Source organism: Babylonia areolata, chromosome 18 (assembly GCF_041734735.1).
Source record: "Babylonia areolata isolate BAREFJ2019XMU chromosome 18, ASM4173473v1, whole genome shotgun sequence".
Classification (NCBI taxonomy): domain Eukaryota; kingdom Metazoa; phylum Mollusca; class Gastropoda; order Neogastropoda; family Buccinidae; genus Babylonia; species Babylonia areolata.
The window spans coordinates 1798217-1810427 of NC_134893.1; the positions used below are offsets into that span (position 1 = coordinate 1798217).

The 12211-nt window shown below is 48.4% G+C and overlaps 1 protein-coding gene across 3 annotated transcripts in view; it reads left to right on the plus strand.

Moving 5' to 3' along the window:
- The window catches only part of LOC143293126 (vitamin K-dependent gamma-carboxylase-like), a 133252-nt gene that overhangs the window by 115632 nt on the left and 5409 nt on the right, over positions 1–12211 (plus strand). For all 3 annotated transcript variants that reach the window (XM_076604036.1, XM_076604037.1, XM_076604039.1), the window contains exons 6-14: positions 59–165; positions 531–694; positions 1884–2062; positions 2520–2666; positions 3980–4111; positions 8380–8531; positions 9684–9862; positions 10734–10882; positions 11761–11899. In XM_076604036.1, coding sequence (XP_076460151.1) covers positions 59–165; positions 531–694; positions 1884–2062; positions 2520–2666; positions 3980–4111; positions 8380–8531; positions 9684–9862; positions 10734–10882; positions 11761–11899 — 1348 coding nt within the window. The remainder of the gene's footprint in view (positions 1–58; positions 166–530; positions 695–1883; positions 2063–2519; positions 2667–3979; positions 4112–8379; positions 8532–9683; positions 9863–10733; positions 10883–11760; positions 11900–12211) is intronic.

Here is a 12211-nt window from a genome sequence, read left to right on the forward strand (position 1 = left end):
ACCAGTATGATATTCACATCTTTTTCAATGAAATTTCAATGGTGTTGGGTTTGGTCAGCTGTTCCTGGTGTACTTCCTGGCTGGTCTGAAGAAACTGGACATGGACTGGATCAGTGGATACTCCATGACCTACCTCTCTGACCACTGGGTCTTCTACCCCTTCAAGTGAGTGCTTTGTGTGTGTGTGTGCATGTGTGTGTGTGTTCATGGGTGTGTGTGTGTGTGTGTGTGTGTGTGTGTGTGTGTTCATGGGTATGTGTGTGTGTGTGTGTGTGCGTGTGTGTGTGTGTTCGTGGGTATGTGTGTGTTCGTGGGTATGTGTGTGTGTGTGTGTGTGTGTGTTAGTGGGTATGTCTAATATGAGACAGTTTTATTTGTCTCTGCACAAGACTAAATGCCTTCTTCTTCTCCTCTTCCTTGTTCTCCTTCTCCTCCTGCTTTTTCTTCCATCTTCTTCCTTCTCCTTGATCTTTCTCCTCCTCCACAAGTAGCCATCAGTGACATGAGGCAGTCCTACCTGTCCTGTGCAGACTGGTGATGACAGAAAGCCAGGTGGATCTGATCGTGGTTCACCTGGGGGGGTTGATCATCGACCTGTCTGTGGGATTCCTGCTCTTCTTCGACAAGACACGGCCCCTCGGCATCCTCATCAGCTTCTCCTTCAACTCCATGAACTCTCGTCTTTTCGCCATCGGTTTGTGCTCTGTGTGTGTGTGTCTTTTTTTAGCAGCCGTCGTCTGTTTAGGATTGCCTGACAAAACTTGTGTGCATGTGTGCGTGCAAGTGTGTGCATGTGCATGTTTGTGTTTGTGTTTGTTTGTGTGTGCGTGTGTGTACGCATTCAGTGTTGAAAAAGATTAAAGTAATAGGGTCGGTGTATTGATTAATGTTTAAAACTCATTTCTTAATCTAAAACTGATTTCTGAGGGGTTTTTTGTTTATTTGTTTGTTTATTTATCATGTTGTTTTGTTGATATATATCAGGTTCGCAGGTTTTTTTTTTTTTTTCCAATAACAGAGACAGGTTGAGGAGGGTTGGAGGAGGGTTTATTTTATTTTATATCAAGAAGAAAAATATGTAGAGAATTTTTATAATGATGTGTATGCAATACGTGGCTGTGGTAAGATCTTTATTGTGGTTCTGACTGGCATGTTTCCCCATACCTACACCCGATAAAATTGTAAAATACTGTGGTCTGATAACAGCTATATCTGAGTTTAGGCAACAACGTGTTTGTTTTCCACTATTCCGGAACCTTGTATTGTTTTATAAGTCTGTGCCATGTTCATGACAGGCATGTTTCCCTATCCCATGATGGCGTTATCTCCCCTGTTTCATGACAGGCATGTTTCCCTGTCCCATGATGGCCTTATCTCCCCTGTTTCATGACAGGCATGTTTCCCTATGCCATGATGGCCTTATCTCCCCTGTTTCATGACAGGCATGTTTCCCTGTCCCATGATGGCCTTATCTCCCCTGTTTCATGACAGGCATGTTTCCCTATCCCATGATGGCCTTATCTCCCCTGTTTCATGACAGGCATGTTTCCCTATGCCATGATGGCCTTATCTCCCCTGTTTCATGACAGACATGTTTCCCTATCCCATGATGGCCTTATCTCCCCTGTTTCATGACAGGCATGTTTCCCTATGTCATGATGGCATTAACTCCCCTGTTTCATGACAGGCATGTTTCCCTATCCCATGATGGCGTTATCTCCCCTGTTCCATGACAGGCATGTTTCCCTGTGCCATGATGGCCTTATCTCCCCTGTTTCATGACAGGCATGTTTCCCTATGCCATGATGGCCTTATCTCCCCTGTTTCATGACAGGCATGTTTCCCTATGCCATGATGGCGTTATCTCCCCTGTTTCATGACAGGCATGTTTCCCTATGCCATGATGGCATTAACTCCCCTGTTCTTCTACACCACCTGGCCCAAGGCCGTGTTTCGCTGCATTCCCCGCTCCTTGAGAGTGGTCACCCCTGACGATGATGACGACGACACGCAGCCCTCCCTCCACTGTCTCTACACCAAGGAGCAGGCCAAGTCAGAACTGGTGGGTTCGCAGGTTTTTTTTTTTTTTTTCTAATAACAGAGACAGGTTGAGGAGTGCTGGAGGAGGGGTTATTTTATTTTATTTTGCATGTGTAAGAGTTTCAATTTCAGTTTCAGTTTCAAGGTGAGAAAGTGTGTGGACTGATCCAAAAAAAGCTACACCACATCTGCTTTGGAAAAAAGTTCAGATATCTAAACCCAAGCCATGTGATGCTCCCCTCGCTTTGTGTCAGAGGACTTGCATGTTATGTGGATTTCTGTATTGACATTTTGTTTTGTCATGAAAAACATGTAGTTTATGATAATGCATTCCCTCGGAGACACACACAGATATCAGGGACCAGTGACTGTTTATGCTTAACTTTGCATGTGTGTGTGTGTTTGTGTGTGTGTGCACATGTCCATCACTACACGTGTACATGAACGCCGATTGGTGTTTTCCACGTGGCGTGTTGCAGCTGCTGAGTTGTGGCAGCAGTGAGGTCCCCCACAGACAGCCAGCACCCCCCACACAGCCCTCCTTCAGACATCACGCCGCTGCTGTCTTCACCATCGTCTTCATCGTCTGGCAGCTCTTCCTGCCGCACTCACACTTCATCACCAAGGTCAGTCAGTAATCTCCATATACAGCCCTAGTCAAAGGGAAGCAACCGCTCCAATACAGTGCTGTTCATTATAGTCTGGAATGATGTCCCTTGCCCACCTTCCACAAAATTCATGGCTGAATTGAGAAGGCTTGGCATCACAACCTGCTCCAGTCTTTTCATTTATCAAGTCTGTTCCTGTCAAATGCTTCAGTATATGATAATAATAGTGATAGTTTTAATGATGATGATAATGACAACAACAGCAGTAATGATAAGAAGAAGAAATCTTTTTTTGTATGATCAACATTATCTTGCAAAATGCAACTGAATGCACTGGACACGCTGCACTCACACAGTTCATGCAATAACACCACACACCATACACAGCCACCCACACACAGACAGTAACATGGCCATATAGGACAAAACATCGCCATATAGGACAATGCTTGTCAAAGTCAGTGTGTCTTTAGGCTGAATTCACTACCCAGTGTTGGAGTGTTTCGCAGAATTGATAGCAGCCAGTTCCAAGGTTTTAGGGTTGTGAAACTAAAACCATGTTCCCCAACTGTCTTTCAGATCTGCACATATCTTACCTAACTTTATGAGTGATTTTTTTTAAGAGTTTGCCTACTTTACCTTACCGTCGTACCTTACCTTACCATACCTCACCTCACCTCACCTTACCTTACCTTACCTTACCTTACCTTACCTTAACCTTACCTTACCTCACCTTACCTTACCATACCTTACCTTATCTACCTCACATCACCTCACCTTACCTCACCTTACCTTACCTTACCTCACCTTACCTTACCTTACCTCACCTTACCTCACCTCACCTTACCTTACCTCACCTTACCTCACCTCACCTCACCTTACCTCACCTTACCTACCTCACCTTACCTTACCTACCTCACCTCACCTTACCTTACCTTACCTACATCATCTCACCTCACCTCACCTCACCTCACCTTACCTCACCTCACCTCACCTCACCTCACCTTACCTTACCTTACCTTACCTTACCTACCTCATCTCACCTCACCTCACCTCACCTCACCTTACCTTATCTAATTTACCTTACCTTACCTTACCTTACCTTACCTCACCTCACCTCACCTTACCTCACCTTACCTTACCTTACCTTACCTTACCTTACCTTACCTTACCTCACCACACCTTGAGGTGAGCACTGCTGGCTGTGAGGTGTTGTTTTGACTGCAGTGCAGGAGGGACTGGTTTGTTTGTACACTCGTGGGACATGATCGTGCATTTACCTTACCTTACCTTACCTGATCTTACCTTACCTTACCTTACCTTACCTTCAGGGCTACAACAGCTGGACGCAGGGTCTGTACGGTTACTCGTGGGACATGATGGTGCACTCCCGGAAGTCCCAGCACACCAGGATCACCTTTGTGGACAAGGACACGGGACAGACGGGCTACCTGGATCCTGAGGTGAGCACTGCTGGCTGTGAGGTGTTGTTACCTGACCTCACCCTGAGGTGAGCACTGCTGGCTGTGAGGTGTTGTTACCTCACCTCACCTCACCCTGAGGTGAGCACTGCTGGCTGTGAGGTGTTGTTACCTGACCTCACCTCACCTCACCTTGAGGTGAGCACTGCTGGCTGTGAGGTGTTGTTACCTCACCTCACCTCACCCTGAGGGACAGACGGGCTACCTGGATCCTGAGGTGAGCACTGCTGGCTGTGAGGTGTTGTTACCTTACCTCACCTCACCTCACCTTGAGGTGAGCACTGCTGGCTGTGAGGTGTTGTTACCTCACCTCACCTCACCTTGAGGTGAGCACTGCTGGCTGTGAGGTGTTGTTACCTGACCTCACCACACCCTGAGGTGAGCACTGCTGGCTGTGAGGTGTTGTTACCTCACCTCACCTCACCTTGAGGTGAGCACTGCTGGCTGTGAGGTGTTGTTACCTCACCTCACCTCACCTCACCCTCAGGTGAGCACTGCTGGCTGTGAGGTGTTGTTACCTTACCCCACCTCACCTCACCTTGAGGTGAGCACTGCTGGTTGTCAGGTGTTGTTACCTCACCTCACCCTGAGGTGAGCACTGCTGGCTGTGAGGTGTTGTTACCTCACCTCACCTCACCTCACCTTGAGGTGAGCACTGCTGGCTGTGAGGTGTTGTTACCTTACCTCACATCACCCTGAGGTGAGCACTGCTGGCTGTGAGGTGTTGTTACCTTACCTCACATCACCTCACCTTGAGGTGAGCACTGCTGGTTGTGAGGTGTTGTTACCTTACCTCACCTCACCCTGAGGTGAGCACTGCTGGCTGTGAGGTGTTGTTACCTTACCTCACATCACCTCACCTTGAGGTGAGCACTGCTGGTTGTGAGGTGTTGTTACCTTACCTCACCTCACCTCACCTTGAGGTGAGCACTGCTGGCTGTGAGGTGTTGTTACCTTACCTCACCTCACCTCACCTTGAGGTGAGCACTGCTGGCTGTGAGGTGTTGTTACCTCACCTCACCTTGAGGTGAGCACTGCTGGCTGTGAGGTGTTGTTACCTTACCTCACATCACCTCACCTTGAGGTGAGCACTGCTGGTTGTGAGGTGTTGTTACCTCACCTCACCCTGAGGTGAGCACTGCTGGCTGTGAGGTGTTGTTACCTGACCTCACCCTGAGGTGAGCACTGCTGGCTGTGAGGTGTTGTTACCTCACCTCACCTCACCCTGAGGTGAGCACTGCTGGCTGTGAGGTGTTGTTACCTTACCTCACATCACCTCACCTTGAGGTGAGCACTGCTGGTTGTGAGGTGTTGTTACCTGACCTCACCCTGAGGTGAGCACTGCTGGCTGTGAGGTGTTGTTACCTCACCTCACCTCACCCTGAGGTGAGCACTGCTGGCTGTGAGGTGTTGTTACCTCACCTCACCTCACCTTGAGGTGAGCACTGCTGGCTGTGAGGTGTTGTTACCTCACCTCACCTCACCCTGAGGTGAGCACTGCTGGCTGTGAGGTGTTGTTACCTCACCTCACCTCACCCTGAGGTGAGCACTGCTGGCTGTGAGGTGGTGTTACCTTACCTCACCTCACCTCACCTTGAGGTGAGCACTGCTGGCTGTGAGGTGGTGTTACCTTACCTCACCTCACCCTGAGGTGAGCACTGCTGGTTGTGAGGTGTTGTTACCTCACCTCACCTTGAGGTGAGCACTGCTGGCTGTGAGGTGGTGTTACCTTACCTCACCTCACCTCACCTTGAGGTGAGCACTGCTGGCTGTGAGGTGGTGTTACCTTACCTCACCTCACCCTGAGGTGAGCACTGCTGGTTGTGAGGTGTTGTTACCTCACCTCACCTTGAGGTGAGCACTGCTGGCTGTGAGGTGTTGTTACCTTACCTCACCTCACCCTGAGGTGAGCACTGCTGGCTGTGAGGTGTTGTTACCTCACCTCACCCTGAGGTGAGCACTGCTGGCTGTGAGGTGTTGTTACCTCACCTCACCTCACCCTGAGGTGAGCACTGCTGGCTGTGAGGTGTTGTTACCTCACCTCACCCTGAGGTGAGCACTGCTGGCTGTGAGGTGTTGTTCTGACTGCAGTGCAGGAGGGACTGGTTTGTTTGAACAGACACCATGACTGCTGAACAGTGGTGAAGTGAGAACAGTGTGTTAGACAGGGTGCAGCTGGTATCCAGGGGTGGGTGGATGAAGTGCATTATCCGGGCATCAGACGTAAGAAGATCAAGTCATATATGTGGGTTAAACACTGACTTAAATCCAGGTTGCATGCATGTTGAATAGTAATGATTTTATATCATGAATACATCCACACTACTGCTTAGATATAACATATATTTTGCTTTTTTTTTTTTTTTTTTAACTTTGAAGAAAGAACGAAATCAGCATGTGGACTTTTGGTGACTAAACATGGATTATGTGGATACTTATATTTATGGATACTTATTCTTATGGATACTTATAATTATGGATACCTAAGGATAAACTCAGGGTCATTTGCACAACAGGCTGCCTACCTGGTAGAGCCAACTGAGGACTGCCATTGGGCACTCATCATTCGTTTCCTGTGTCAGATTTCAGGCATGTACACATACACACTCAGACATGTAACCAAACTCCGTTTTCGGGGGCGGTGCTTGGTGGGTATGTTTTGTTTCCATAACTCACTGAATGCTGACATGGATTACAGAATCTTTAGCATGCATATACACTTGAAGGGGGTTCAGGCACTATCAGGTCTGCACATATGTTGTTGTGGACTGCTTGGGCTGTGACTGTGAGGGGTGAACCCAGGTGTGGTTGTGTATGACTGTGAGGGGTGAACCCAGGTGTGGTGTATGACTGTGAGGGGTGAACCCAGGTGTGGTGTATGACTGTGAGGGGTGAACCCAGGTGTGGTGTATGACTGTGAGGGGTGAACCCAGGTGTGGTGTATGACTGTGAGGGGTGAACCCAGGTGTGGTGTATGACTGTGAGGGGTGAACCCAGGTGTGGTTGTGTATGACTGTGAGGGGTGAACCCAGGTGTGGTGTGTATGACTGTGAGGGGTGAACCCAGGTGTGGTGTATGACTGTGAGGGGTGAACCCAGGTGTGGTTGTGTATGACTGTGAGGGGTGAACCCAGGTGTGGTGTATGACTGTGAGGGGTGAACCCAGGTGTGGTGTATGACTGTGAGGGGTGAACCCAGGTGTGGTTGTGTATGACTGTGAGGGGTGAACCCAGGTGTGGTTGTGTATGACTGTGAGGGGTGAACCCAGGTGTGGTGTATGACTGTGAGGGGTGAACCCAGGTGTGGTGTATGACTGTGAGGGGTGAACCCAGGTGTGGTTGTGTATGACTGTGAGGGGTGAACCCAGGTGTGGTTGTGTATGACTGTGAGGGGTGAACCCAGGTGTGGTGTATGACTGTGAGGGGTGAACCCAGGTGTGGTTGTGTATGACTGTGAGGGGTGAACCCAGGTGTGGTGTATGACTGTGAGGGGTGAACCCAGGTGTGGTGTATGACTGTGAGGGGTGAACCCAGGTGTGGTGTATGACTGTGAGGGGTGAACCCAGGTGTGGTGTATGACTGTGAGGGGTGAACCCAGGTGTGGTGTATGACTGTGAGGGGTGAACCCAGGTGTGGTGTATGACTGTGAGGGGTGAACCCAGGTGTGGTGTATGACTGTGAGGGGTGAACCCAGGTGTGGTGTATGACTGTGAGGGGTGAACCCAGGTGTGGTGTATGACTGTGAGGGGTGAACCCAGGTGTGGTGTATGACTGTGGAGGGGTGAACCCAGGTGTGGTGTATGACTGTGAGGGGTGAACCCAGGTGTGGTGTATGACTGTGAGGGGTGAACCCAGGTGTGGTGTATGACTGTGAGGGGTGAACCCAGGTGTGGTGTATGACTGTGAGGGGTGAACCCAGGTGTGGTGTATGACTGTGAGGGGTGAACCCAGGTGTGGTGTATGACTGTGAGGGGTGAACCCAGGTGTGGTGTATGACTGTGAGGGGTGAACCCAGGTGTGGTGTATGACTGTGAGGGGTGAACCCAGGTGTGGTGTATGACTGTGAGGGGTGAACCCAGGTGTGGTGTATGACTGTGAGGGGTGAACCCAGGTGTGGTTGTGCATGAGGGACTGGGAATGAGTGGCAGGTTGTAACGCCACTGAAACAATGCAGATGATGCGGCAGCACAAAACAAAACAAAACAAAAACAATGAAACGTAACCTGAAGCATGCTTTATGCTCTGCTGACAGGTTTGGACCAAGACGACTCGGTGGGCCCACAACCCAGAAATGATCAAACAGTATGCACGCTGCATCGCTCACCACCTCCACAAACACAACATCCACAATGTGGAGCTCTATTTTGACATCTGGATCTCCCTCAACAAACGCTTCCAGCAACGGTAAGTAGAAATATGATCATGATAACAATAAGGAAATCAATTACGACTTTGTCTTTTGTCAAGCACCATCAGTCAGTAGAAATATGATAATGATGATAATAAGGAATTCGTTTACCATTTAGTTTTTTGTTAAGGACCATCACTCTCAAACTAGGAGTCAAGATTGTACTGGCTCTTAGTGCTGCAGCCTAGGGGGCTGGTTAGCCGTTGGGGACCATCCCACTACTGACTGTCCTAAACCTATCATGGCCGAGAGAGTGGGGATTTAAGTTAGACAAGACACTGTCCTCTATAATCAAAGTCTAGCCCAGTTAGTCAAGACAGCAGCTGCCTGCACCGATCTTCAGGTGGACATAATTATACATGACTGACTATTATACATATATGATGATGGTAATGATGATGATGTGTGTGCTGTGTGTCAGGATCGTGGACCCCCACGTGGACATGGTGCAGGCAGAGTGATGATGATGTGTGTCAGTGATGATGTGTGTCAGGATCATGGACCCCCACGTGGACATGGTGCAGGCAGAGTGTTGATGATGATAATGATGATGATGTGTGTCAGGATCGTGGACCCCCATGTGGACATGGTGCAGGCAGAGTGATGATGATGATAATGATGATAATAATGATGATGATGTGTGTCAGGATCGTGGACCCCCATGTGGACATGGTGCAGGCAGAGTGATGATGATGATAATGATGATAATGATGATGATAATGATGATGATGTGTGTCAGGATCGTGGACCCCCACGTGGACATGGTGCAGGCAGAGTGATGATGATGATAATGATGATGATGTGTGTCAGGATCATGGACCCCCACGTGGACATGGTGCAGGCAGAGTGTTGATGATGATAATGATGATGATGTGTGTCAGGATCGTGGACCCCCATGTGGACATGGTGCAGGCAGAGTGATGATGATGATAATGATGATAATAATGATGATGATGTGTGTCAGGATCGTGGACCCCCATGTGGACATGGTGCAGGCAGAGTGATGATGATGATAATGATGATGATGATGATGATAATGATGATGATGTGTGTCAGGATCGTGGACCCCCATGTGGACATGGTGCAGGCAGAGTGATGATGATGATAATGATGATGATGATGATGATAATGATGATGATGTGTGTCAGGATCGTGGACCCCCACGTGGACATGGTGCAGGCAGAGTGGAGTGCGTTCAGCCCTACACCCTGGGTGATGCCGCTGCTGGTGGACCTGTCTGACTGGAGGACCCGGCTGCTGCACATCGAGGACCAGCTCTTCAACTCTTCACACCACTACGAGGTCGTCTTCGTCGCTGACTTTCCCGGTCAGTCCCCTCTTCTGGACTTCAAGGCTGGTTTTCTGACCTTGAGGCTGGTTTTCCTGGCTTTCAGGCTGGTTTTCTGACCTTGAGGCTGGTTTTCTGGGCATTGAGGCTGGTTTTCTGGGCTTTCAGCCTGGTTTTCTGGGCCTTGAGGCTGGTTTTCTGGGCTTTCAGGCTGTTTTTTTGGCTGTTGAGGCTGGTTTTCTGGGCCTTGAGGCTGGTTTTCTGGGCTTTGAGGCTGGTTTTCTGGGCTTTGAGGCTGGTTTTCTGGGCATTGAGGCTGGTTTTCTGGCATTGAGGCTGGTTTTCTGGCCTTGAGGCTGGTTTTCTGGCCTTGAGGCTGGTTTTTTGGCTGTTGAGGCTGGTTTTATGGGCCTTGAGGCTGATTTTATTGGCATTGAGGCTGATTTTATGGGCTTTCAGGCTGGTTTTCTGGCTGTTGAGGCTTGTTTACACACCTACATTGTGGCATGCTTCTGTTTTTACAGGATGGAAGAGGGGTGTTGGTGATGCTTGAAGATGTATAATGCTGATTATGATGGTGGAGATGATTGGACATCAATGTGATGATGATCTTGAAGATCACGATGATCATAGAGATGTCATGATGGTGATGATAATGGTGATAACGGTGGTGATGATGATGTTGATGATGATGGTAATAATGGTGATGATGATGATGATGGTGATGTTGATGATGATGATGATGATGATGATAATGATGGTGATGATGATGATGATGATGATGATGATGATGATGATGATAGTAATGATGATGATGATGATGATAGTAATGATGATGATGGTAATAATGGTGATGGTGAAGATGATGATAATGATGGTGATGGTGAAGATGACGATGATGATGTGACAGGGATGTACCTGGAGAACTACGTCAGCCCTGGCATCGGGAACTTCACCATGTCAGTGCTACAGGGCCAGGTGGTGGTGGAGGTGATGGGGGATGAGGACAGTCACTCACACCCCTACAACATCTCTGTCCACCAGGGACAGGACGTCCAGGTCTGACACAACCATCACCATCATCATCATCATGTCATAATAATCCAGTCACTCACACCCCTACAACATCTCTGTCCACCAGGGACAGGACATCCAGGTCTGACACAACCATCACCATCATCATTATCGTGTCACAATAACCATCTTGATGATAATATCAAGAAGAACAGGAAGAAGAAAAATGATAATGATAATCATAATAATAGACTTATGTTTGTAAGTAAGAAGAAGAAGAATTATAAGATAATAACAGATAAAAAAAATTAGTCATAGTAGTATCATTATTTTCATTATCTGTAGTAGTAGTACTGTTTTTCTTATTGTTGTTGCTGTTGTTGTTGTTGTTACTACTATTGACAGGTTAACTGATTGGCTGATGATTGATGATTGTTTAATTGATTGGTTTATTGGTTGGTCTGTTATCTATCAAAACATGCAAAATCATGCTATGCCACTTAAAAGATGCCAATCCTTTACACAAATACATGCACGCACACACATACACATGCACACACACGGACACACACCACATGCACACACTCGCGTGCACACACACACACACACACACACACACACCACACGCACACATACACACACACACACACACACACTCCCTCTTCCCTTCATGCCCCCCTCCCCCCACCGCCCCCCCTCCCACACACACATGTTAACAATTTTTCACTATTTAGATATATTATTTTTGTATCATGTCAGTAAACAGAGAAAAACAAGGAACTAAAGAAGAAAACAATCCATAAAAAAGGCTAGAAGTAAAAATTCCACTAGCATAGAATAAGAGAAAATGACATGAACTAAGATAGTGTACGATAAGACAAGAGCTGAAAGAGGGGGTTGTGTGATGCTGTGTGTGGCTGCAGATACCAACGGGAGTGTTTCACAACGTGCACACAGTGTCTGAACAAGCGTCCTGCTACATGTACATGTACATTGACACTGAAGAGGTCACCTTCCTGCAGAACCTCCAGGAGTTTGAACAGTCCCTCAACGGATCCCTCGGTCAGTCACACTGCCATCATTGTGCTGCTGTTTGGAGGGGGAGGGGGGGCAAGGAGGTGTTTGGATTGGGGGGGTGCGTGCTGTGTGTGTGTGTGTGTTTGGGGGGGGGAGAGGGGCGGGGGTGGGGGGGGGGGGGGGGGGGGTCAGGGTGGTGTTTGGATTGGGGGTGTGCGTGCTGTGTGTGTTTGGGTGTTTGGGTGTGTGTAGGGGTGGGTTTGGGTGTGGGGGTGGTGTTTGGATTGGGGGTGTGCGTGTTGTGTGTGTGTGTGTGTTTGGGTGTGTGTAGGGGTGGGTTTGGGTGTGGGGGTGGTG